Source organism: Harmonia axyridis, chromosome 3, assembly GCF_914767665.1.
Source record: "Harmonia axyridis chromosome 3, icHarAxyr1.1, whole genome shotgun sequence".
Taxonomy (NCBI): domain Eukaryota; kingdom Metazoa; phylum Arthropoda; class Insecta; order Coleoptera; family Coccinellidae; genus Harmonia; species Harmonia axyridis.
Genome location: NC_059503.1, coordinates 53,927,890 through 53,952,096, shown reverse-complemented (window position 1 = coordinate 53,952,096; position 24,207 = coordinate 53,927,890). Strand labels below are relative to the sequence as shown.

Below are 24,207 nucleotides of genomic sequence, written 5' to 3'. Positions count from 1 at the left end.
CACACACATCAATGGTGACTCGCCAGAAGCCCCGGGAGCTTGGTTAGAAGGTTCTTATATATCCTCCTCATAGTCCGGACCTGGCACCAAGTGATTACTATCTCTTCCTGCACAAGGACAATAATTTTGCAGGTGAAAAATGCTCTTCAATTGGGGATTGCGAAAATCGACTGACTCAATTTTTTGTCGATAGGGACGAGGGTTTTTAGGAGAGAGTATTAATGATATTACGTTCAAAATAATAACAAGTTATCTAACAAAACGCCGCATATATAACCTAAATCGAATCTTTCGTACCATGGTAATTAAAACCTTGTTTTTCATGAGAAAATAATGGATTTTTTTTTACTACACCTTATACTTAGGACACATTTCGAACACTATTTCTGACTCCTCAGAATATCCTGTATACTGATTAATATAATAATTTCTTTCTCTATCCTACCTAACAAGCCTCTGAGTTGACCACGGTAGAATCCAGAGGTTTTGATATCACAACCAAGGAAGTTAACCTCGCATACTATCTGGACTCCAGTCTTACTCTCGATGAAATAGAAAGCGTTAGTTCTGTAGACTCTTAAAGTGTCTTTCTGCACTGGTACTTGTACTTCAACTGAAAGAACAATCAATCAGTAATCACAACGACATTAACCTTTTAAGGAAAAAATAATTGTTCTCACCATTGTCAAGTAAAAGTTTCTTCTCTTGTTTGAGTGTTATAGAGCCAGATTTATCAGTCAACGTGACACCGCTGAATATTTTGTTCTGGAAATGGCCCACAATAGAAAAGTTTCCATTTACAGCATCAGCCGCCAGCAAGTAGTTGCAATTTTCAGCAGGTAAGTAGTAGATCTTGCCATCAAAGGTGAATACCTCAGACAGGGCAACAATAGCGCTCACTAGAATAGTTAAAAGTAAGGGATATGTATTTTGAAAATTGCCTCCACTTACATTCGGAAGGAATCATGAATTCTCGTGGTGACATAATCAGACGAAGGAGGAATGTTGCGAATGGTGTCATATCTTCTTGTAGTAAATAGTTGAGTGCCGATACCTTCACTGTTCCAAGACTAGGTAATCTTCTGAGTAGTTCCAAGTTCATAGCTGGTATCTGAAATATCAAAGAAATAGCATATAAGCGCTCTCACAAAAGTTGTTGACTCCATTGGTTGATCAGACTCATATGGAATATCTTATTTACCTTCGAGTTTCGTAGCAGATCTGGAACAATCTCCTTGACAACGACTCCAGATAATTTGGTTACGAGAGTCAGTGCAGTATGACTTATCTTCTTAATTTCAGCCATATCATCAACAGGTTGGTTCGTTAGCACCTGTAGAACATTTATGGAATCTAAAGGTCACTCACTGAGAAATATACAGTTCACTTACCTTCTCAGTATATCCTGAAATTTCATCAATCAACTGTTGTATTTCTGGGAAAGGAATTATCTCTCTGACTACTCCAAATGCTGCTCTCATTGTATTCACTAATACGTCTTTAGATGGTAGACCATTTTTCAATAACTTGAATTGAAAATTCATGTGAGATATTATTTCAATATAAAGGATTTTTCAATAAGAGGTTTCGTTTGGAGCTGTCCCCTTTTTCAACAACGGCATTACTAAAAATGGAACGATACACGCTTCAACAACGCAATGAAATTGTTAAAATTCACTACATGAATGGTGAAAATTTTTCAGTGGGAGTTTAGACTTTGGACATTTTTCTTTGGGGCAACGTAAAGAATAAGGTCTATATGCTTCCCAATCGATTCAAGACTTTCAAGATAAAATGGAGTTATTGAAGACATACAGCCGCAAATGTGGAAAAGTTCATGAAAAAGATATGGTGCTGCAACCGTAGCAGAGGCGGCCATTTGGCTGATATCGTTTTCCATCTTCAATGGCATACCTTCCTCTTAACAATGAAATAAATATCCATTGATTTCTCACAAAATATACTCGTTTCAAAATGAAACCTCTCAGTGGAAAATCCTTTATTACATTATGTCAATAAAGTACCGGAAATAGTGATTTAAGAGAGAATGGTTAATTTATGTCTGGCATTCCATTTCCATGTAATTTTCAACATAATACAATGCACGTATAGGATCACTTTTAAACATAAACTTACATCATGATATTGAGCCTTGATTTCTGCGACGATCGGAGATTGACTTAGTCTCGTTTGAACGAGTTTCATCTGTTGGACCACTGAATCTTTTAGATTTTCTAAGAACGAAGATAAAGCTTTGACGATGTCTTGTAAGACATCAGCTACCGTTGAAACAATAACCTCCAAATGCGGCTCGAAAGTCTTCAATATTTCACTGGCTGTAACGATAAGACTAGCTACAATATCAGCAATTTTATCAGCGATATTCTTCGCAGCTTCTAGAATTTCCTGAGAAATGACTTGGAGTCTTGGAAGTAGAGCGGCTTTTATATGGCTCAACACATCAGAAACTGTGTCCACGGTAGCTTGTATTGTCCTTTCAATAATATGGCAAGCTTCTGAAATAACTTTGCCAACTACGTTGAAGGCATTATCGATAACACTATCCCTGTTGGACATAAAAACCGCACTTATTATCTGAACAATTTTTTTTATTTCATACTTACAATAATTTACCCAAGTTTTGAAGAGTTTTGTCTGACGCAAGTTCACGCTTGAAAGATGCTGCCTCTTTCTCATAGAACTGTACAGATTGGGTGGCATCTGGAACTGAAAGCTTAGCTTTATCCAATAAGGCACTTCCATCTCTTCCTAACTTTTCGGCAGTTTCCTTCACTTTAATTATAGTTTCTTTCAGTTGGTTGAGAGCAATAGTTCTCATTTTAGATGAAAGTTTTTTCAACTCATCCCCTTCCACTCTGAAAGTAGGTTTCAAAAATTTTTTTTCACTCAAATCAATCGATATTTGGAGAAGTGGTTTAGAATTATGTTCGATTGCGACTTCAGCAGTTTGACCCAGTATTACAGATCCTCGGACCACAAGCTTGTTACTTGGATCACCTGAAAAAATTGAGAAATCATATTAACACCTTCACAGATATTATACTTTTATAGTTTTCATTTTCGATATCCAATATCAACTTATCGGACTATTCAAAGAATTCATTTATAGTTTACTCACTTTTGATGAACCTGGTGAAAGTAATACTATTATAATTCTTTATTTGGAGATCAGCTTCTATTGGCTCAAATCCAAGGCCTGTTACTTGAGAATTGACGTCTATTTCTCCCTTGGTGAAAGTAATGGCAGACTGAATTTCAAGGATTAAATTATTCAGAGCCTTGATTAAGAGATAAGCTTCTTTAGGTGATGCAGATAATTTGAAAACACTTTCGTATTTATTACGATTCAAATCAATATGATTGCTAGCTTTAATACTACCAGTTAGGACCTTAGGATCCAATACTGCACCAAGATTTGTAACGATGTCGATACCCAAGCCAGTACTCTTCACGACTATTGAAGTCTGAGCTTGAACTTTATGTGTGTTTTTGTCGTATTGAGAAGACTGTGTTTGGGAAGCAACTATTTTTTGATCAGGACTGGCGAAAATGTCAATTATCAATTCTTGTGATCCTGACGATATCAAATCAGGTTTTGGCACTAAGCTGGTATATTTGATGGTCAATGGCTAGAAATAAGTAAAAATTAGTTAACGCGGTTATGATCACTTCTTATAAAGGTGTCCCTGAAGTCGACGTCAAGCCATCGAAACTCGTGTCAAACGCAACAAGAATTGACAGAATCATTAGGAGGTGACGCAACAAGCCATTTCAAAACGCCTGAAATTTATGAGAATGTTCCATAAACAAGGAAATTGGGTGTCGTACGAGTTGAAACCGAGAGATGTTGAACGGCGTTTGTTTACTTGTGAATAGCTACTTGCAAGGCAAAGACGGAAGGGATTTCTGCATAGCATTATGATTGAAGAATAAAAATGGGTTCATTACGATAACCCCAAGCGCAGAAAATCTTGGAGATATTCTGGTCACGTCGACGGCCAAATCGAATATTAACGGTTCCAAGGTCATGCTCAGTATTCGGTAGGACCAACTCCGCGCAGTGTATTGTTAATTGTTAAAACCGACTGAAACAATTACATGCGACCTTTATCGAACCCCATTAATGCGTTTGAGCCGAGCATTGATAGACAAACGGCTGCAATACAACGAGAGATATGATAAAGTTATGTAACAGCATGACAATGCTCGAGAAATGTTGCGGAATTCGACAAGATATGCTTAGAAACGTTGAAATAGGAAACCCCACTCCACCCGTCGTATTCTCTTTAAAATATCACTTGTTTAGATCAATGAAACAGGAGCACTTCCGGTCTCATGAAGAAGTAAAGAATTGTTTCGATTCGTGGATCGCTCCAAAAGATGACCAGTTTTTTCAACGCGAAATTCGTACGCTGCCCGAAATATGAGAGAAAGTAGTGGCCTGCGATGGAAAATACTTTGAATCATAAATGTACAACCAGTTTTTTACAATAAACTCTCGAATTTCGGAAAAAATGGCGGGAGCAAAGTTGTACACCTATGTAAATTTCAGCATTTGAGACTTCTGGTAACTCGAACAGTCCTATGAGTCATCCGTTCAGAATTGAGATCTATTTAGTCTCATTAAATTGGATTTTCACGTGTTAATTGTGTAGGTACATGTAACTATCTTTTCTGAATGCCGATTCATCCGACCGTACATTTTTTTCTAAGAATTGTAGGTGTTCTCGTTTTTTTTTTGTAGAATGGTTTGGCAAAAAGCAACCCTACGTTCATAGTTTTCACTGGCTGCTCATGATATGGACGGAGCTCATCTTTTTTCAATAGTCAGTGAGCTGTATTTTTGGAACTTCTGTGCTTCGCTGAATTGCCGAATTCTCCTTCAATTGCTTGAAGTACAACATCCTCGTAAGGTAAGGAAATTCATTCTTCTTCTAGAACTTGATGATCTAGGTATCGATCAGGCATTTGAGTGAAATATCAATTTTGAATAGTTGGTTCGGCGAAAAGTGACATTATTATTCAAGCTGAGAATTGAAGGTTACAGGTTTAAGATTTAATTAATGACTTTCCGTTCCTCTGTGACCTAATGGTCTATTGTGCCCCCCATCACAGCTATTCTAGCCATAGCGTGATCTATATCCCGCCTTCCAGTTTCAGAGTTCTAATGAACTCCAGTATCTGGGATGGCTTCAAGGAGGCTAATACTTCACTTCTACAAGTTTCTTGTCCGAAGCAGATTTTGTGTCGGCTAGTGATGACGAGGCATTCCGTCACCAAGTGATCCGGAGTTTCTTCCTCCTCCCCACAGAATCTGCACTCGTCATCTTCTGCTTGATCCATTCTCATGAGGTGTTTCCTAAGCCGACAATGCCCAGTGAGGAATCCAATGAGAAGGTGCGGTATATTCTTGCTAAGATCCATATACTTCTTGAATCTCGCAAAGCTAAAGTTTCGGAGAAACTTTTTGGAATGATCCAATCCTGGAAGATTTCCTTCTCCTGAACTCTTTCTTGTATGTACACTTGTCTATACCACAGACAAATTTCAGAACACTGAAAAGAGTTTGTACTCCTTTTCTGGAAAGTATGTTGGCCTATTCATTCCCTTTAATTCCCGAGTGACCGGGAAAGTTTTCGAAGCACTATTGAGGATAACATGCGAAAAATAAAATTGGAAAAAGTAAAGATTCAGGAGTTCAAAAATCATCACAGGGTGTGCATTTTCAAGAATGAATAAATGCAATATGATTTGAAAAATACACGATTAAGATTTTTTTTTCAATATTTTTCTGTTGAATGTAACCATAATTCTGTTCAACGTCGACCTCTGGGACACCCTGTATATCATTAGAAATTTGAAGTCTGCTGACAGTTTGTTTCTACTCACCCTATTCATATTCACGATATTCAGTTTGGCCTCAGCATTGACTGTTTTACCAGGAACATCAACATTCACAGAAGCAGTTAATGATGATTTTGTTTGAGGATTGTTCTTTTTGTCAGTGTAGAAGGCTATTTCTCCCGAAGCTCTACCACCATTTTGAAGATTTGTTCTGAAAATATAGTTTATTAGCATTCCTGATTTCTTCCGAGTCTTGAAAGTCCTATTGAAGGTTTCAGGTTATTTACCTGGGTATATTTGCAGTTCCTTCCAATGAAATAATTCTGTTCGGAGTAGTAAGTGAAATTTCAAATTGCGAAGGATGAATCGATAAACTGTATTTGTATTTATTGGCGGCATTTTCAAAATGGACATCTACTGTGTGGTCCAGGAGGAAATTGTCTCTGTGAGTGACGGATTTCAGTCCAAACTCAGTTGGTAATCCTAATACTCTCAGATCGATGTTGATTTCAAGTTGACCATCATATCGAGCGATCTCTGTAGAAAATGTGGATATTTGTAAATGTTCAATTTTTAAAATGTTATAAAACTATGCAGTATTGGCAAGGATATGTCTTGATAGTGTAGGTATATGATGTGAGGAATGGATGTACCATATTGGGTTTAATAGAAATGATTATTTAAAAAATTCCATTTCCAACATCACTTTGAGGTAAGGGAGGTATATTACATGTGGTATATCGGAAATATAGAAAAAGATGCAAAAATATGTTTGAGATTAGGACAAGTCAATCAGAAAGGAAGAATCAGAATACAATAAAATGAAAAAAAAATAAGTATTCGGAAACAAAAAACCATTTAAAGAAAAAATTTATTCACGGTTATCTGAATTTTTCAGTGAAAATTTCATATAATTGTATTTCGTTCAGCTGTTTCACAAACTTTTATCGTGTAAACGCATTTAGGAGTTCTTATTTTCTCATCCTATTTTTTATTGTTTGTTTAATATTTTGTATTCTAAAACTTCCTTCTCTATTCATTGTTATTGAACGCAACCAAAATTAAAATTTCATTGAATATAAAGCAGAGTCATATATCATTTCTTCACGATATCTGCAATTTTCGAATTTTAAGCCGGAAATTATATCAAACGATAAGATACGATTAACTAAAGACCAATTATTGTTCAAATTCTTTGAGTCCATCCTATCTGCCGGCCGTAATCGCATTTTCAGAATACCTCTCATTTAGGTTCTAGATTCACTATCATGATTTCAGGGCTGTATTTTTCTGTTGAAAATAGACGTTAAAATCTCAAGATATTTTTCAGTTTTTTTTTCGTAGCTCTTTCAGCTTTGGAGATGATAAGATAAAATTTGAAATATAGCTTCGTTAGGTTCGTTATGTTGATTTTCAAGGAACTTGAATGTAGCGACTCATAACAAATATTTTATTACGAGAAAAAGTACTTTATGAACAGAATATAGAATTCATCTCATATGTTAGAATCCACCAGCGTCGTACTACAAAAAAGCTTATGGGACGAACCCTGAAAAAATATCTTCCCATAATTTTTCAATCACACTGACTTCATATCAGTGCTTCCCTAAATTTTTCAATTTTTGGAATCCTCAATAGATAAAAACTTAAGAGGGAATACCAGCATGTGACTCAGTTCAAAACGAAATTATCGATTTTTCCTCTTACAGCCATCGATTTAATGGGGTTTTCACATTATTTCTACAAACAATAATCTACATTGGAGAATAACAATATTTTCAATTTGCAAATAAAAAAAAAGAGGTAACTTTTCGTTTCTCCCAAAAGAATTGATGATGTGTTCAATTCACAAGAACTAATATATTTTTAAAACATTCGTGGAAGAAACCAAAAAAAAAAAGAGGTAGAATTATAATTTTGTGAAAAAAAGAATTGACCATCATATAGTGCTGCCCTCTACTTATATGCTTTGTAGGGAGAAAGAAGATAAAGTATATGTACAACTTCGCTACAAGGGAAATTAATGGGTACTTAATGAAAACTGATAAAGCGGAAAACCACGTGGTGGTAAACCCTCTTAAAGCAGTCTTGTATCCTCACTGGTTTTTTATATGTTCCTAAGGGATTCATGGCTTGGCTTGAGATTCAAGCTACTTGGCTCAAGCTCAAGTAGCTTGAGCTTGAATTGAAATCAACACAAATCAAGTAGTAGTTTTTCAATGTCAAGTCAAGTATTTATTCATTAAGTACTTGACTTAACATTGAACAACTACTACTTGACTTGAACTCGAGCTCAAGCTACTTGAGCTTGAGTTTGAGCCAAGTATCTTGAATATCAAGCCAAGCCGTGAATCCCTTATGTTGCTCAATGTAATTTAACGTTTAACTCACCATTCGTTATCGTTTTAGCATCGATTTCAATATGGGCACATTGCTTAGAAGCTTCACAGAAGGAGTACATATATCTAAATTCCTTATCGGTGATTTTGACTTCGGCATCTATTGCTTTAGTTCCAATAGTTGCGTCGAAAGAAATTTCATTTCCATTTTCTCCATTTTTATCGGATGTTAGGATGGTACGGATGTATTTGAAATTGCCTGTTTTCTTGTCATTTCCGACCTTGAAATCACCGGACCCTTCAACGATATTTTTGCCTTGTTCTTGACGGGTGGTAATTTTTGCACTGGAATATAAATCATATTGAAGTTTTGGCAATGATTAACTTTTCTTTACTTACTCTCCGGATAAAATATTCTTTCCGGCTGAGGTTAACAAAATGTTAACGGTATTCATGTTACCACCGATCTTCAAGACAACATCCTTGATATTAAGCTTGGGACAGTTCTCTGTCACTTGAATGTACACGTTTTCTGAATCTTCTGTGTTCAAATCCAGACTACCCTCTAGAAGGAAGTCTTTACTTTCGCTCAGAACCTGAAAGACAAAATTTGTTTAAGGTTATTAAGTTCCAAGAATCATTTCGAATAATAAGAAATATCGAAATCTTATCAAATTTGGAGGAGAATGATCAGTGTTTTCAACTTTTTTCTTGGAAATAAACATTTCCTCCTTCAATATTGATGATTGAAACATTTTGAAGAGCTATTTAATCTTATACATATTTAAACCTGGAATTTGTATGAACATGAATAAAGCACTAAATAAAAAACACGTCATCTGAGATGGTCGAGAGCTTCGGTAATTTATTTTCATGGGTTTGAAGTTAATTCGTACCTTAATATTTGCCATGAGTCTATCATTGCTGGGTTTCTTGAGACCTGCATAAAGTTGTGAGAGTTTTCCATTTGGACAATATAACTTGATATCAATCTTTGGTTCTTGAGGATTCAAACACAAGTCCGAGTTCAATGTGGTCCTCTGACCATCACTTTCTAGAGTAGCTTGAGTGTTGATGTTGTTATCAGCTGACCGTTTGATAAGTGCGTTCAACTTATTAGATTTGTAAGTTTTAGTAGGTAGATCTAGAGTCGCTGCTAGGCTGTATTCATTGGGTGAGACTCTTGTTATGGTTCCGCTCCCTTGGATGACGCTTTTATTGGGCAAGACGATCTTCAAGTTTCCATTTGTTTCACCTGTCATTTGCTCGGTATCTACATTAAAACCTCCTGAACCATCAATGGTCATAGAGATAGGTTTACTCAATTCTTGGTGGACCTGGATATGAAAAATGATTTGATGTTCAAGAAGTTAACTTGTTGAAGTAGCTTGGACTCACCTTAATTTTTCCACTATTTTTGTTTCCTTGTAAATGCAACTTGCCCGAGGTGTCGATGTTGAGAGTAGCAACGTTCTGGAATGGACATGGTTTAAAATTATTAATTATAATAAAAATTATTATCAATTAGTCAATTTGAGCAAGTATTGATACCGAGTTATTTTTGCAGAGGTCTTGAGGAATCTTGGGAGATTGTTCAGACATTAGTGATATTGAAATTCACACTTAAATTTGAATAAACGATTAAGCCTAATCTAAAGAAACTGATGTGATTTCTCTTGGGAATTATTGATCTCTTTTTCGTTACGACTGTATGATTTGTTTTAAATGGCTGTTTATTATCAGGTATATCGACCAAATACTCAATTCAACAATCGAACAAATATCAACACAAATGTTGTTTATCAGATTACATTTGCGTCCCTCAAAAAGCTGTTTTGGTAGTGGTCCCTGAAGACTGATATGAATATCATGAAAATGCTTCAGTTTACTTACACTTGTTGTTTTGAGGCTTCCATTGAGATCAACTATACCTTGTTGTGGTTTTAACGATAATGTAATGGAAGTCTTAACATTGGATAGAGTTTGCGATGGAATTGTAAGATCAACATCCACTGAGCCTGATTTTGGTGAAGCTGATGTATCACCAGTGATTTTACCTAAAACAGGTAGATAGTTGAAGAGAAGTGAAAGCTTGGAGATTCATAATATTCTACTCACTTTTCATCTTCAGACTAGCCTTAGGGTCAACAGAGAGTTTCAAGTCCAAGTTACCTCCAGCTTTAGAATACTCTGCATTATAGTTTGTTTCGATCGGACTGCTCAAGAGGGAACTAGTGATTTTGTTCTGTGAAACGATACATTACGTAATGGTTTGGAAAAGAAATTCGAATTTAAAGATTTAACTCACGTTGACTTTCAAAATTCTCTTATCGTCGATCTTCTGTCTCTTCAGAGTTAGGTCCAAATTAGCAGTTTTGCCTTTAGAATCGTCAGCATCTACATCAACTTTGATATCCATAACGCCCTCCTTGAGATTTGTGTCCTTTGCTAGTGCTTTTATGGTTAGTTTTCTACCTGGAGTAGCCTTGTCACTGCTCTGTCCTAGAATGACTTCGGTGTTACTGTTAACACGACCGTCTTTTGTTGTGGCATCTCTTGTGAGCTTAGCTGACAGATAAAGGGGTCCTGGTAGATTGAGGTCTACATCTGCGGTAGTTTTGCCGTTGAAGAGGTTACCCATTTGAGCATTAGCATTGACAGAGAATTGGTTTCCAAGAAGATCCAAATTAGTTCTATAGACAAAGTGATATTATGTTGTATGATGTGGAATATTCAGTTGGTGATTTAGGATTTGCAAGGGATAGACAAGAAAAACTATCACCTCAATTAGTTCAAATGAATTAAATAAAGAGTTTTGTAGCTCAAATTACCACAGAGTGGCAAGGATATTATCATTGTTTCGAACCGCAAGTTTGGAAATTCATTATAAATCTATTAACGTCAAAAAAAGTTTCAAAATTGTGTAAATTTTCGTTCACGAAGTTCATAAAGCACGTTGTCCATTTAACGGTCAAAATAATCGGCATAGTGAGCGATTAGTTTTTATGGGTCTATGTTAAGTCATTGGCTCATGCGAACAAACCAGCAGCACCTAAAGAATTGGAAGCCAATATTTGAGCCACCATTGACGGCATACAGCCAGATTTATTGGAAAAAGTAGTGAAAAATTGGACTGGTCGAATGGACTATGTAACTCGTAGTCGCGGTGGACATATGCCGAAAATCATATTAAATAAAAATTCATTCCAACAATATTTACAGGTCTCAAGCTCTCAAAAAACCCATGATTTGGAAGATCTTGAAGCAGAAACTAAATACTCACTTGGAATGTATTGTGGTTCCAGTGATCTCATTGTTTGTGTTGAGCGAAATCTTCTTCTTCGGGTTTTCATTGAATACTGGATAAAAGTTGACCAATAGGTTGAATTTAGGCTTTTGTATTGTGAAAGTAGTATCAAGTTTTGCAGTTTTCTTCAGTGGTTTGAAGTCAACCATAAGGTTTCCTTTACCTGCTCCCTTCTTTGAAGATATTTGACCTTCAACAGCTACAGTATCTTTGAGATTCACCTGAAATTTTATTTGAATATAATTTTCTGTCCCGAAATGAACTGACTTCCGAAATGAATGGAATAAACCCACTCCCTATTTTGAAATTCTTCTTACCTTGACGTGACCATTCATATCTCCAGCTCGGTTGCCCTTGAGAGAAGCGTCAATCAGAGGTACTTTTCCTGAAAGGATTTTCAAGTGTGTATCGAGATCTCTAGGGTTTACTTTCACTTGACCATTCAATCTGAAAACACATATGATGCAGTGATGAAAACTGAACTATGCTAACATATCAAAATTAAACCCTTTCAGAAGACACTAGTTCTTGAATATATCTAGTCCTTCATGTAAAAATTAGTTGCATATGAATTCAGAATATCTGAGGTGGAAAAGTATACAGAATCAATTAGTGAAAATAGGAAATGATTTCCTATTCTAATATTTTAATCTTAGTGACAGAAATGGAAAACATCTATTAATGTTTATTCCATGTTTATTATCTTCCACATGTCAAGTGTCAATTCTTTCAATTAGCTGAAGGGTAGCTTAATTAACAGAATCAACAGCATTCAAGTGTATATTAGGAGATGATGTTTTGTAGAATTAGTGAAGCAAGTTTGTTGTAATACAATTAACTTCTAGATGAAAAGACCTTTTTGATCGTATTATACTGAAAATTGAACTCACCTGAATGGGTTTTTGTTGTATGGTGTTTTCATGGTCAAGTCAGCTCCAATATTAACATCTCCAGGCTTCACTCGATGTTTAACTTTTCCAGTGACTTCCAACTTCTTTTTGTTCAAACTAATAGAACTACTTATCTTGGAATCCTCAGGCCCGACAACTTGTCTACTTGATCTGATTTCTACTTTGTTCTTGAGGTCATAGACATCTAATTCCAATTGGTAATCACCAACAGATTTGGAGTTAACTTTTACTTTCAGCTCAGAACCAAGTTTTAGATCTCCGAATTGACCGAAAGTGTCATAATGTAGGGATTTAGGGGTTTTCTCTAGATCGAATTTACCACTAAGTTTGAAAGACGGATAGGTGATCTTGTTCTTCGTGATTACTTCAAGAGCTTTTGGATCTTTTGGATTTTTAACCGATAAACTATTGCTCAATGTCAAGACGTTTGTCTTAGATTCAAGATCAGGTCCATGTATCAATTGAATATGGCTGGAAATAAGATCGGGGTTCTTCTGTTTCTTGAATTCCCCCTTAACATTGAAATTGACTGATGGTTGTAAGGAATTCTTTGCTTCAAGTTGGATCTTGACTAGATCTGGATGATACTCTAGTTGTCCTGAAATGATGAAAGTTCGAAGTGAACTAAAATTTTATATTGCACCCAGTTCTAGATTTTGCAAAACGAGAAGTTCTTGGTGAATAAATTAACAATAAAATTAGAATGACTCGAATGAATTTTTTTTAATGTATTTAAGTTGATCAATACCTGCCAAAGAACCGGAAATAGTTCCATCAGATAGCTTGACATCTGTGAAATAAGCAGGCCCTTTAGTGCCTAAATTTCCTGAAAGAACTATGTTTTTATGGTTGGGGATAACTAACGTGATATCATCTAGAGTGTATTTTATATCATTTCCATTTCTGACTGCGACAACTTTACCCTCAATGTGGAAAGGAGGTGTTTGAGGTGCTGAAAAGTGAAAAGAATGTCAGTTGATTGAGCAGTAAGTCTTAATACTCATTATTATTGAACGGTAACGAAATGAAATTATTTTGAAGGTTTTGCAAGTAGGTAGTCGAGTTTCTAAACAAATTTTTCACCGAAGCGAACGTCAAACATAATTTTTTTAGTACCTTTATATATGAATACTATTACAAAACCTTCGAATCTTATTGTATGCTCCTTGGCATTTTCAGTTATTTCAATTGTGCTCATATTGGTTTCGAGGAATATCATGAGTTCACAAACCCCTCAATGTAGTCATTATAAAGTTGGATTGGGTATTCAATTATACTCACATTTGTTTTGTGGGGTGGTATATTGTAAAATGGGATGATAAACTGTTTTGTCCGGACCATTGTCAACTTGAATACCAGCTTTAGCGGAATAAAGAACCTTATTTTCGTCTTTGAGTGATACTGCTAGTACCTTCTCTCTATCGTTGAATACCAATCTAGCTTCAGCCTCTGCATTCTTGATGGGCGAAGTGAGAGAAGCTTTGATGTACGTTTCAGGGGATAAATAGGCTTCCACTTTCAAACCTGCAGCTTTTTCATTCTGGATCAAAGACTCCAAAGTTGCTTCCACACCCAATTTGCCATCTTCTAAAAATTAACGTTAATTAATATTTTTGATTGTCTTTGAATGAAAGATGATGCTTACTTGTTGATATGATTTCTCTCCTGTAGTGGATAGTATCGATATCACCTCTTTCCATCCTAATACTTAGTTTTGCGTTACCAGATAATGGGAATGGTAAGATAGGCACTTTCTTTCCAGATAGGTTAGGACCATTGACATCAGCGCAAAATTCTAGTCCGATGAAAGGAGCCAAGTGATCAACACAGATGTGGAAGTCCTTGTTTTGGCTGAATTTTATGTCCTTATTTGTGATGACTCCATTTTCCTTAGACTGATATATGATTTGATGTTTCAAACCGATCAGTTCTTGTTTTTGTACGGGTACGTAGAACTTTACATCAAGTCCAAGGGTGTTGAAGGTTTTCACTTCTAATTGCCCACCAGTTGATGTGTGGAGGGTGGATGCTACCTTCAAACCATTTTCGATTAAAGGAGTATCGAAGGTAAATCTACCTACAATAGAAACTGAAGCACTAGGTATGATGGACATTTTGAGCTTCATTTCATTGTCAGGTTTTTGGGAGATAATATCACGAACATCGATATTTCCTGAAGTTTTGACCTGGATGTTGGCAGCACCATCAACTCCTAATCTTAGAGGAAAACCAAGAGATGTTGGATAGGAAAGTTCAGCATCCAATAAATGAAGATTCAATCTCATTGTATTCTGTGAACACATATCAAAACATGAACTAGGAAATCAGACCATAATTTTAGGAATTTGCTTACCTCGAAATTTTTCAAGTTGTCCAGTCCACTGTTGAGCTTGTTAATTAGACCATCGATTATGCCTTGGGGTGAAAGTTTTTCAGTAATGTCGAAAGAATTCATGAATATAATTTCATTTCCGAAAGTTTTTATACTCATGTCCAAATCCAAGTTTTTATCGAGTTCGTTGCTTTTAATTTGAATTTTCTTGTTAATAGCTTCAATATCTGCTTTGGAAACATCTCGACGAGCTTCGAAGAAATAGGAAGAAATTCTGAATGATATTCACTCAAACTGATAAAAATAATTACCTCGTAGGGATTTATCAACTTTCTCCTTCAAATTCTTTAAAAAATTTGCTACAGGTTTAGCAAGGTGGTCGTAATTTTGTTGAAGAGTAGCCTTTCTGATAACACCTTGGGGTCCAAAATAATGTTCGATTACTTTATCTAAGTTCTCTTGCCTAGCTGCAAGTTCCAAGAAGTTGAACCTTTGGCCGAAAATCTCAGTAGTTAGGTTCAGATTGGCCGATCTTGGGAGGTAGGAGTTTTGGGAGTATATAACATTTGCCTCAACGTTTTCTCCCATACCAAGTGCATCTAAGGAGTAGGAAAATTCGCCATTGAAAGAGTATTTCCTTGGATCGAATAGGAATCTATTAGGGGTGTGAGCGAATCCCAAATGGGTCTTTGCTAGTAGTTTATCTGGATTTGTCGAGGATCTAAGGTTTCTTATGTGGCTCGAAATATACCCTCCAACTGAAATAAAATTGATTAATTCAAAGGAAACTATCACTATAGCGGAAATATACCTTGGTGACTCTTTTCGTTATCTAACAAAGTTTTAACAGCTTTTCCAATTTTATCATTGGGGCACAAAGTCAGTGCCAAGTATGCTTTAATCCTTATCTCAGAATCTTGCTGAATGTCCTTCAGAATCTTCAAGGCACTATCTCTCAATTTATCCTTGCAAGGAGCTGCTTGATATGCTTCAAGTGTAGATACTCGGAGGCGCACTGGTTGTTTTTTGTCTTCAGCCAGGGATACAAGTTTCGAAAGTATTGCGTCGTTCAGAAAACCAATATTTGTTAGTCCTTTCATGACAAATATCATATCGTTTTCTTCTTTTCTATTAGCAGCTTTCAAATCACCCAGTTTGCTCAGTAATTTTTGAATTATCCTGTTGACGGCATCAACCTTTTCACATTCGTGTTGTGCGCAATATCTTCCAGCAAGAGCTCCAACTCCTAGGTATGCTTCTTTAGGCAGGTTGGCTCTATTGATAAGATCTGTTGCTGTTTTGATCGAATTTTCAGTAACATGTCGTGCCCTAGATAGACCTGCGAATAATTGTTTCTCCTCCATAGGGCTAAGTTCCCTATTTTTCAATAGTTCAATTGCTACTTCGATAGTATCACCAGTTCCAGCAGTCAACACAGCATCCAAAAATATTTTCTTCACGGCTTCCTTATCAGAGAATCCTGAACCAGACCTGATTTGATTATAAACAGAGAGTATATCAGGTTTCTTGCTCACACGAAGGAGTTTAATTAGGTCTATGAATTCTAGAGCAACTTTATCCTCTACCACAGCTCCAAGATTATCTGATATTGCTTTGACACTCTTGAGGATGGTGTTCATGTTTGTTTTGGCTATGGTTACCGGATGTGGATTTTCGAAGATTATGGACTTAGCTACTGAACATTTGGTGGATGGGTTGTCTTTACTTGTTCCAGTGAGGGTCAATTTAGATTCGACTGTAGCTTTCGCACCATTCTGACCTATTGAGAATGGTACAAATAAATAGTTCTCAACAACATTGGCGGAATCTAATACTCCCGCTTTGATCTTCAATTTGGAATCAAAATTAGAATTGAGAACAGGACTAGATTGTATGTCGCTGTGAATATTGAATGTGGAGGTGAAGTAATCATTGGTGATGCTTTCACGGAAAGCGCATTTGTTTAAATTTTTGTTCTTAGTGATGGTGGTTGTGTCGCCATCTACAATTTTTGTTGCATAAGTGGGGCACTGGCCAAATACATCTATTTCGGTGCTTTTTTCGGTATTGGCTTGGAATAAAGAGGCTATGGCTCTCTTCAAGTTCAGAGAGTTTTGATTCTCTCCTGGTTCAGTACAGATGAATTCGTATAGTGCACCATTGTTGCTGTTGAGGACAACTGGCTTCTCGATGTTTTGTATACCTGAGCGTTTCTGAAAAGGAATTTATGTTTAATTCTCCCGGAACAAGATGCTGATTTTTTTCCCGATTGAAACATTTTTGGAGGTAGAGAACTATAAACTTATTAGTTTCTGTAACGGTCGATTTTACTATTCTAGATTATTTTGGTTAGGAAATTGGTTGATTATCTGTTCAACTCCTCTGTTCTCCTCGTCATGAAATATGGAATTCAAACCATTTCTCTGACTGTAAACACCGCAAACAAACTTCGAACAACAAAGAGAGCATTCGAGCGTGCCATGCTGGGAGTAAGCCTGAGAGATCGAATTTGAAATTACGACATAGGGAGATGAATGAAAGACGAAGACGTCAATGTCGGGATTGCCAGACTGAAGTGGAGCTAGGCAGAATATATAGTCAGAGATCAAGAAAGTAAGTGGACTGAAAGTCTGTTGGAATGGAGACCAAGAGAACAAAAACGGAATAGAGGTAGACCACATAGACGTTGGGCGAATGATATAACCTACCAAGTTCAAAAGAAATGGATGGGAGAAGCTGAGGATAGATGAATGTGGAAAACAAAAAGGGTGTCCTTTGTTCTAGAGTGGGCTATGAGAGCAACATTGTAGATCTCTTTCGTTATCGCAATGGTTATATTTATTTTGTCTCATTTCTTCAATAATTACATCATTTCATAGGCGAGACCAATTACAGAATAAGAAAGTCAACAAACAAAGAATGAAGCCTATAAAATCAAAAGGCTATTAAATTAAAAATCAAAATTAAAAATATTATATAATCTAAATTAGACTGTGGAAAAGAAATCTAAAATGTCGTAGCGTACATTAGGCATTCTAAGAACATGCTGATAAACTAGAGATAGTAAATGGAGAAAGTCTATTATTGAGTGTATATTCCTGGAGAATTGAATACCGATGTGGTACCTACGATGCTGCTCTAGAGAATTATTTTAAAATCTCCTAAACAATTGTTCATGTGGTATATCACGCTTCGGACAGCCACCAACAAGTCTAAAACTAACATACTTCAAGAATTACCTCTATATATTTTCTAGACGTTTGCAAAAATGGAATGAGATGCGACCACATTATACTTCAAACAAAAATTTCACCTATAACAAGCATAATAATACCAATTTCATTGATATTGGAAGCCTAATTATGAAACTCATTTGAAGCAAAAGTTCTCCACCTTCCGGAAATATCCTTCAAACATCCTTAATGTTTTTTTTCAAATAGGTACCTTGCCATCTGGTCCGATAATGTGAACATTCTGAAGTCTCAGCACTTGAGTACAGTCAGCTTGTTGAGTCAAGAGGACAGTAGCCTTGACTTCAGTTGTAGAGTGTTGACCTTCAGCAGTTGAGACGTGTATGTCTACTTTTCCATCATAATCGTATTTGTAAGTGGTGCCTGGAGTGAACTTTAATTCTCCTACTGTTCCAGAACATCCTGTCTGACATTTTTCTGCGGAAATTTTATAGTTATTGGTTTATGGATACAAATTATATCGAAAGAATAACATCATTATTTTAAAGAATAATTATTGAGACAGAAGACTGAGAGCAAAAACTTTATGATATGTTGAATTCCTTCAAAAATATTTATTCTGGTAATTCTCGAGCAAATATTTTGATGAACAAAAAAAAATGAAAAATTAATTCTAATAAAGCCTGATTCTTCCTCTTTTATTGAAAATCCAATGCTATAATGGAAGAGAATCGTTCATTCATGCACCAATAACACTTTTGGAGACCACTGTATATGTATAGGTATATCCAAGACAGCAATTATTGAGACATGAATGAATAAGCGCTCAAAAGCTTCACTTCAAATCAGAGAAGTAGAATGTTATGATTCCTAGTTTCGGAGATTAAGGGTGAAAGTTGGCCTAAATTGCAATATCCATAACTTGGAAATCAACAGCCCGATTTGGTTTATATTTTGTGGGTTTGTTCACTTCATACAAACCTTCAAAACCTTCTTTGTTGTTTTAATATTTCCAGGGTAGTACCCAGTTTATTGAGTTTTTGCCTTCAGACTTCGGAACCTATATTTCTTACAAGTTACAAGTTTTACAGGAATATCCTTATTGCCATGGACAAATACACAATTCATTCACGCAAACCGAAGAATTAATGTTTTATATAACTTTTTTGAAATACTGTCCTGTTTTCATTTCTTTTGTGATAATATTTGATGTTTTCACCAGAGATTTCGATTTGTATAGCTTTCTGCTTAACTTTTCTAATTTTGCATCAAGCTTGAAATTGATATTTCAAGTCCCCTATGGGGACTGAAGTAACTGAAATGTTATTTTTTTTTTCGATATTTCGCATAATTATCTATGATTTAGATGGCGCTAGCAACACGACATTTTTCACGAACCTTAAAATGATTATTATCAATGATCAATTCAATTTTTTTTTTGAATTTCTTAAGGTTTTGAATGTTTGGATGATATAATCAGCTCATAATTAGTATTCAATATCGATTCTCAAAATTTCAACCCTGTCGGTTTTGTGGTAACTTTTTTTCGATTTTCATCTTAGCTTTTCTATGGCTTTTGTTATGCGATTAACATAAAATTCTACACGAAGCTTGAAATTTTTATTTTATATCTGAATACAAATTTTCATCTAGAACTAATATGCAGTTTTGAAATTAGGTTCGATTATGTCCTTTAATGTTTATTTGCAATATTTTATAGAATATTATATTAGGTTGTGTTGAAAGCAAATAAGCTTTATTATTATTATTTTTATTAATGAACTCAACCTTGGCATTCTGAAGTTAAGCTGAATATTCCAAATTTCAAGTCTTTTGAATATTAGTTTTTACTGCTTTTAGAGTGGCTGGTTTGTCGGCATAAGATAATGACTTGACATAACCCCATAAAAAATAATCGAGTGGCGTTAAGTCACAAAACAAGGGTATAGTCAGCAGGTCCACTTTTGGAAATACAGTTATCACCAAATTGATTTTGCAATGAATTGATGCGCTGTATGAAAGTTGCTCCGTCTTGTTGGAACCAAATGTCATCGATGTTTAGCTCATTAATTTTTGGGGATATAAAATTTTCCACGTAGTTGAAGGACAAAAGCCAACATGTTGAGAACGGCGACGTAAAGACATTTCGGTGTATTCGCTATAATCGAAATATTCTCTTCTTTCTCTTGTTGATGGTTTCGAACTCCGAATTCTATTATAACACTAATTCGAAAATAATTCAATTATCTCTAAAACAAACGCGCAAAAATTGAAAAGCGCTTAATAGGTTCTCCGTATCCAATTAACAATTAGTTATTCTAGTCTACAGAGCTCAACCTCAAAATATTTTTATTAACAATTAAATTTCAATTAAATATATCCGGAACTTTTCCATGTACAGACGTACCGTCAGTGTTGTCTTCAATTACTGTACGTGAACTTTCTGCGCTTAGGTACCTATTGTCTTAAACTCTGGACCGCATTGGAGATCAGAGGAACTGGAGCCATTATCCAATTCAGATAATTAATTTAATGACACATTTTGCTGAGAGGAGCGGAAATACAATGATAAGTTTCATTGGAATACCTATAAAACAAAACTGAAACTACTTAATGTTGGTTTGGTTCACAGGACCCTACTGAAGAGAAACTATAATTAGCCAACAAGAATTTTTTTTCTGTTACATTAGAATTTTCGAAAACCTACTATGGTTACTCAAGACCAAAGAGTAATAAACATATATAGAGGAAGAATATGCAATTTTATATGCCTCAACATGGTTAGATCACGTTGTTGGATTGTGATGTATTTTCAAATCCACAATTTTACTATATCATTATGAATTTATATTATATTGAATGTAATATATTTATTTGAGTGATTCCCTATTAAATATCAAAATTTGAATATTTGGAACCCGATACTTTTCCTAATTGTCCTAATTTGCTCCCCTAGTGTCATCGCTTGTTTGACGTCGTTTGGCGCACTTGAAGTTTGTTTTCTGAATTTCTGATATATTTAGGTATTTATTTCAATATATTTTGAGTTAAAATGAAACGTTGATTCAATATGGGACATAAAAAGTGCGTTCTTTGTGGAGACCCTCGCGAATTGAGTGAAATATCGTATCACTGATATGTTTTCATTTCCGCGCGCTTCATGTCATATTTGATAATTCATGTTGGAGACAAAATTTGCTTACTGAAAATGACATATGCTTCATCTATCTATGTTTATTACTATGAGCTCAGGACCAAACGACTTTGGTTAGAGTAAGCTAATCTCATGGAAAAATTTGTTCTTTTTGCTTAATTCATTGTGGTCATTGAATAACATTAATTATGATGATTTTATGATCAATTCGATCTTGTGTACAGTTTCCGTTCATTTGTGTTCTAATTATAGTTTTCAAATTGAAAACATAGAATTGACCGAGTTTTCTGATGCCGCAGCTTCACAATTTTCAAACGATTTTATCAATACTGTAGAGTTTAGAGTTATATTTGCAATGTTTCTGTCATTCTGATAACCCCATAGAAATTATAATCGTTTATAATTAATTAGCTTGCAGTAAATTATTTTTGAGCGCTTGTTCACCGAACAGATAGCTCTATCATTCCGTCACAATGTCAGTAAGTTTCGAATTTTGAAATTGTAATGTTCTTCAATGATAAGGTCTACGCACTGATGACGAATATGTCCTCAGAAAATTCGATTTTGTCTTACCGTAATATACGATACCTCACGAACTGAAGGAAGTACCCAGAAACTCGAAATTTTTAGGGTAGCTTCGAATTTCGATTTCCGGGGATATGTTCGTTAATTGGACATTCGAAATTTTGTTTATTTCAAAACTGCAGATACCACTTAATTGAAGATTTGCACATTGATGTAGAATGATAATTTGAAGTCTCTCCTCTTGTATAGTTTCATAATAATGGCATAAGCAAAATCATTTAAAAGTAAAGGAAAATAAGGAAAAAAAGTTACACCTTTCAGTGACCACCAAACCGATGGAGTAGAGATTTTGGGTGTTGATAAAAAAAAGAATTATTTCAAGCTCCATGCAGAAATTCAAGCTGATTATGATCAGATTCATGAAAAATTCAAGTAGAATATTGGCCAGGTACATATAAAATCTATTTGAGATTTAGCGTGTATGCATAGAGGGTGTTCCAAGATAGAAGATTCAAAGGAAGTTGAGATATTCCTTGGATAATTTCCTAAAATCCAATTTTTTGTGATAATCACACAGTTTATCGAATCTTTATCAATCTTTACTACAGATTGGGTAAATAAGTACCAAAACTTATAAATGATTTTCCATCACAGCTTACTAACTGGACCTTTAATTATTTGGATTCTGTTAGAAAGAAGCAGGCACTATTCCAAAAAAATTGTCACCCTAAAGATTTGCATTCAAAATCAACTTATCACATGATGGAATCTTTAAATTGAAATATATGCCAAATTTAAGTTCAATGTCTTGTGGATTGAAGATGCTATGAGAAAAAAATTGAGAAAAAATCAAACTTTTACACCTTGTATCTCGAAAACATAACGAAAAAATTTTTGAATCCATATTTATAGGACATTTTTCTCAGAATTATTTAGGAAATCTGTCATTTTCTTTTGTATCTCCTGTTAAGTAACACCCTGTATATCTATTGGATGACACTTCCAAACTTCGTGCGAAATTTCATGTAAAAAGCGCCCTCAAAACCATAGAGAATGCTAGCAGATTATCGAGGAAAAATGGGGAAAATAGTAGCTTTTCAATACTTGTTCATTCATGCGCCCGAGGAGTCCACATTCACCTATATACCTGGTATACAGTTTTGTGGTCTTCAATGGCAAAATTCTCGCATGAATGAAGGAGCGCTTAAAAGCTTCTGAGTTTACGTCAGTCAAAAAATAGGAGTTGAGTGATAAAACTCGTAGATCTTTCAATAAAATTCTACTGAAATCAAATTCAAATGCTGCCAAAAATTCAATGAGATGAAATGATCTATATAAATGAGGAAGTGGAAACTAATTAATTACAAATAACATAATCTAACATAAACTAAGAAGCTTCAAATTAACGAAAAGTTTCTTCCATAAAAATTTTCATGACAAGAAAATCATCGATGTTTATGATGTTTTGAGATAATTTGCTCATTTTGTTTTTTAGCGCAATCGTGGATTTTCGAAGATTTCAGTATATAGGTACTCACGAAGGGCTATGGTTGATTGAAACACAATAAAAAGAACTAGGGCAAGGCCCACACAGTTTGGCCTTAGCTGAGCCATAGTCCACTATAACTGAAGTGCACTGCCCAACGACCAACATTTATATCCTCGGACTGTGACCTATGTTATTCCTGATAAAATCAACTCCTTGCTAACTCAGCTCACACGAATCTCAGATTTTCTCAACAAATCTAGAAATTCGAATGCATTGATCCAAAAAAAATCGTGAAATGATTTGTTGATTTTCTGTCTAAATCACAGAAAAAAAAAGTATATCCTTGTGTCTTTACTAGGGGCTTACGGAGCAATTTCAATACATTCCTACCAGGCTAGTAAATCTGCACACGCGGTGTAACTACTCATTCCCGAAAACCTGTTTCACCTGAATTTTCGATTTCGATCTCGGGATTTCCATGGGGCAAGTGATGTTCAACTGCTCAGTGATATAAAAAGGTGAGTAAAAACCTATCATGGAAAACAAGAATGAGATTTATTTCATTGAGTTTATATTTCCATACTAAGCAAGTTTCTTTTTGTGAATAATGTTCGTTTTAGATATCTTTAAATCGATACAAAATTTACGTTCAAATATAGAACACTGGAATTTATATAACAGTGTTACACCCCTTCCCTAGACAGAGTTTGATAATGTTATTGTTTTTCCAAAGGTGAATAGTCGCATGGACATCCAGTGAAAATAAATGAAATAGTCCAATTGACATAGTAATTGAACAATATTTCGAGGAAAAAGAAGAAATTATTATTCAATTCCTTTTGTTAATGAATTATAATCCATATTCAGCACAATTCATTAATCTTGGAAGGGTTTAACAAAAAAAAATGAAGACCTTGTGGAGTCATTCAGAAACAGAGATATCTTGATTTTGAGAAAAATTACATCGATACATTGTCGTTGAACGAGAAATTAATGTTCTCAAGTGTGAAGCTCTTGAAATTAAATTCAATTAAAACAATGATACATAAATTACATGAAAAAATTAGTTGTTTTAAAAAGATAAGGCAACATCT

At 35.1% G+C, this 24,207-nt stretch overlaps 1 protein-coding gene across 1 annotated transcript in view; it reads right to left on the bottom strand.

Moving 5' to 3' along the window:
* The window catches only part of LOC123676945 (apolipophorins-like), a 28,028-nt gene extending 4,713 nt beyond the window's left edge, over positions 1-23,315 (bottom strand). The window contains exons 1-28 of the mRNA XM_045613287.1: positions 23,163-23,315; positions 18,199-18,422; positions 15,566-16,967; positions 15,066-15,512; positions 14,776-15,005; positions 14,068-14,713; positions 13,704-14,009; positions 13,171-13,374; positions 12,402-13,020; positions 11,829-11,958; positions 11,488-11,732; positions 10,513-10,897; positions 10,323-10,449; positions 10,098-10,261; positions 9,603-9,677; positions 9,101-9,541; positions 8,604-8,800; positions 8,257-8,549; positions 6,153-6,402; positions 5,911-6,076; positions 3,140-3,650; positions 2,625-3,018; positions 2,137-2,566; positions 1,392-1,526; positions 1,202-1,333; positions 952-1,111; positions 681-899; positions 446-613 (exon numbers count right to left, since the gene is read on the bottom strand). Of these exons, the coding sequence (XP_045469243.1) occupies positions 446-613; positions 681-899; positions 952-1,111; positions 1,202-1,333; positions 1,392-1,526; positions 2,137-2,566; positions 2,625-3,018; positions 3,140-3,650; positions 5,911-6,076; positions 6,153-6,402; positions 8,257-8,549; positions 8,604-8,800; positions 9,101-9,541; positions 9,603-9,677; positions 10,098-10,261; positions 10,323-10,449; positions 10,513-10,897; positions 11,488-11,732; positions 11,829-11,958; positions 12,402-13,020; positions 13,171-13,374; positions 13,704-14,009; positions 14,068-14,713; positions 14,776-15,005; positions 15,066-15,512; positions 15,566-16,967; positions 18,199-18,422; positions 23,163-23,238 (8,776 nt within the window). The 5' untranslated portion in view covers positions 23,239-23,315. The remainder of the gene's footprint in view (positions 1-445; positions 614-680; positions 900-951; positions 1,112-1,201; positions 1,334-1,391; positions 1,527-2,136; positions 2,567-2,624; positions 3,019-3,139; positions 3,651-5,910; positions 6,077-6,152; positions 6,403-8,256; positions 8,550-8,603; positions 8,801-9,100; positions 9,542-9,602; positions 9,678-10,097; positions 10,262-10,322; positions 10,450-10,512; positions 10,898-11,487; positions 11,733-11,828; positions 11,959-12,401; positions 13,021-13,170; positions 13,375-13,703; positions 14,010-14,067; positions 14,714-14,775; positions 15,006-15,065; positions 15,513-15,565; positions 16,968-18,198; positions 18,423-23,162) is intronic.
* Positions 23,316-24,207: the final 892 nt, after the last annotated feature.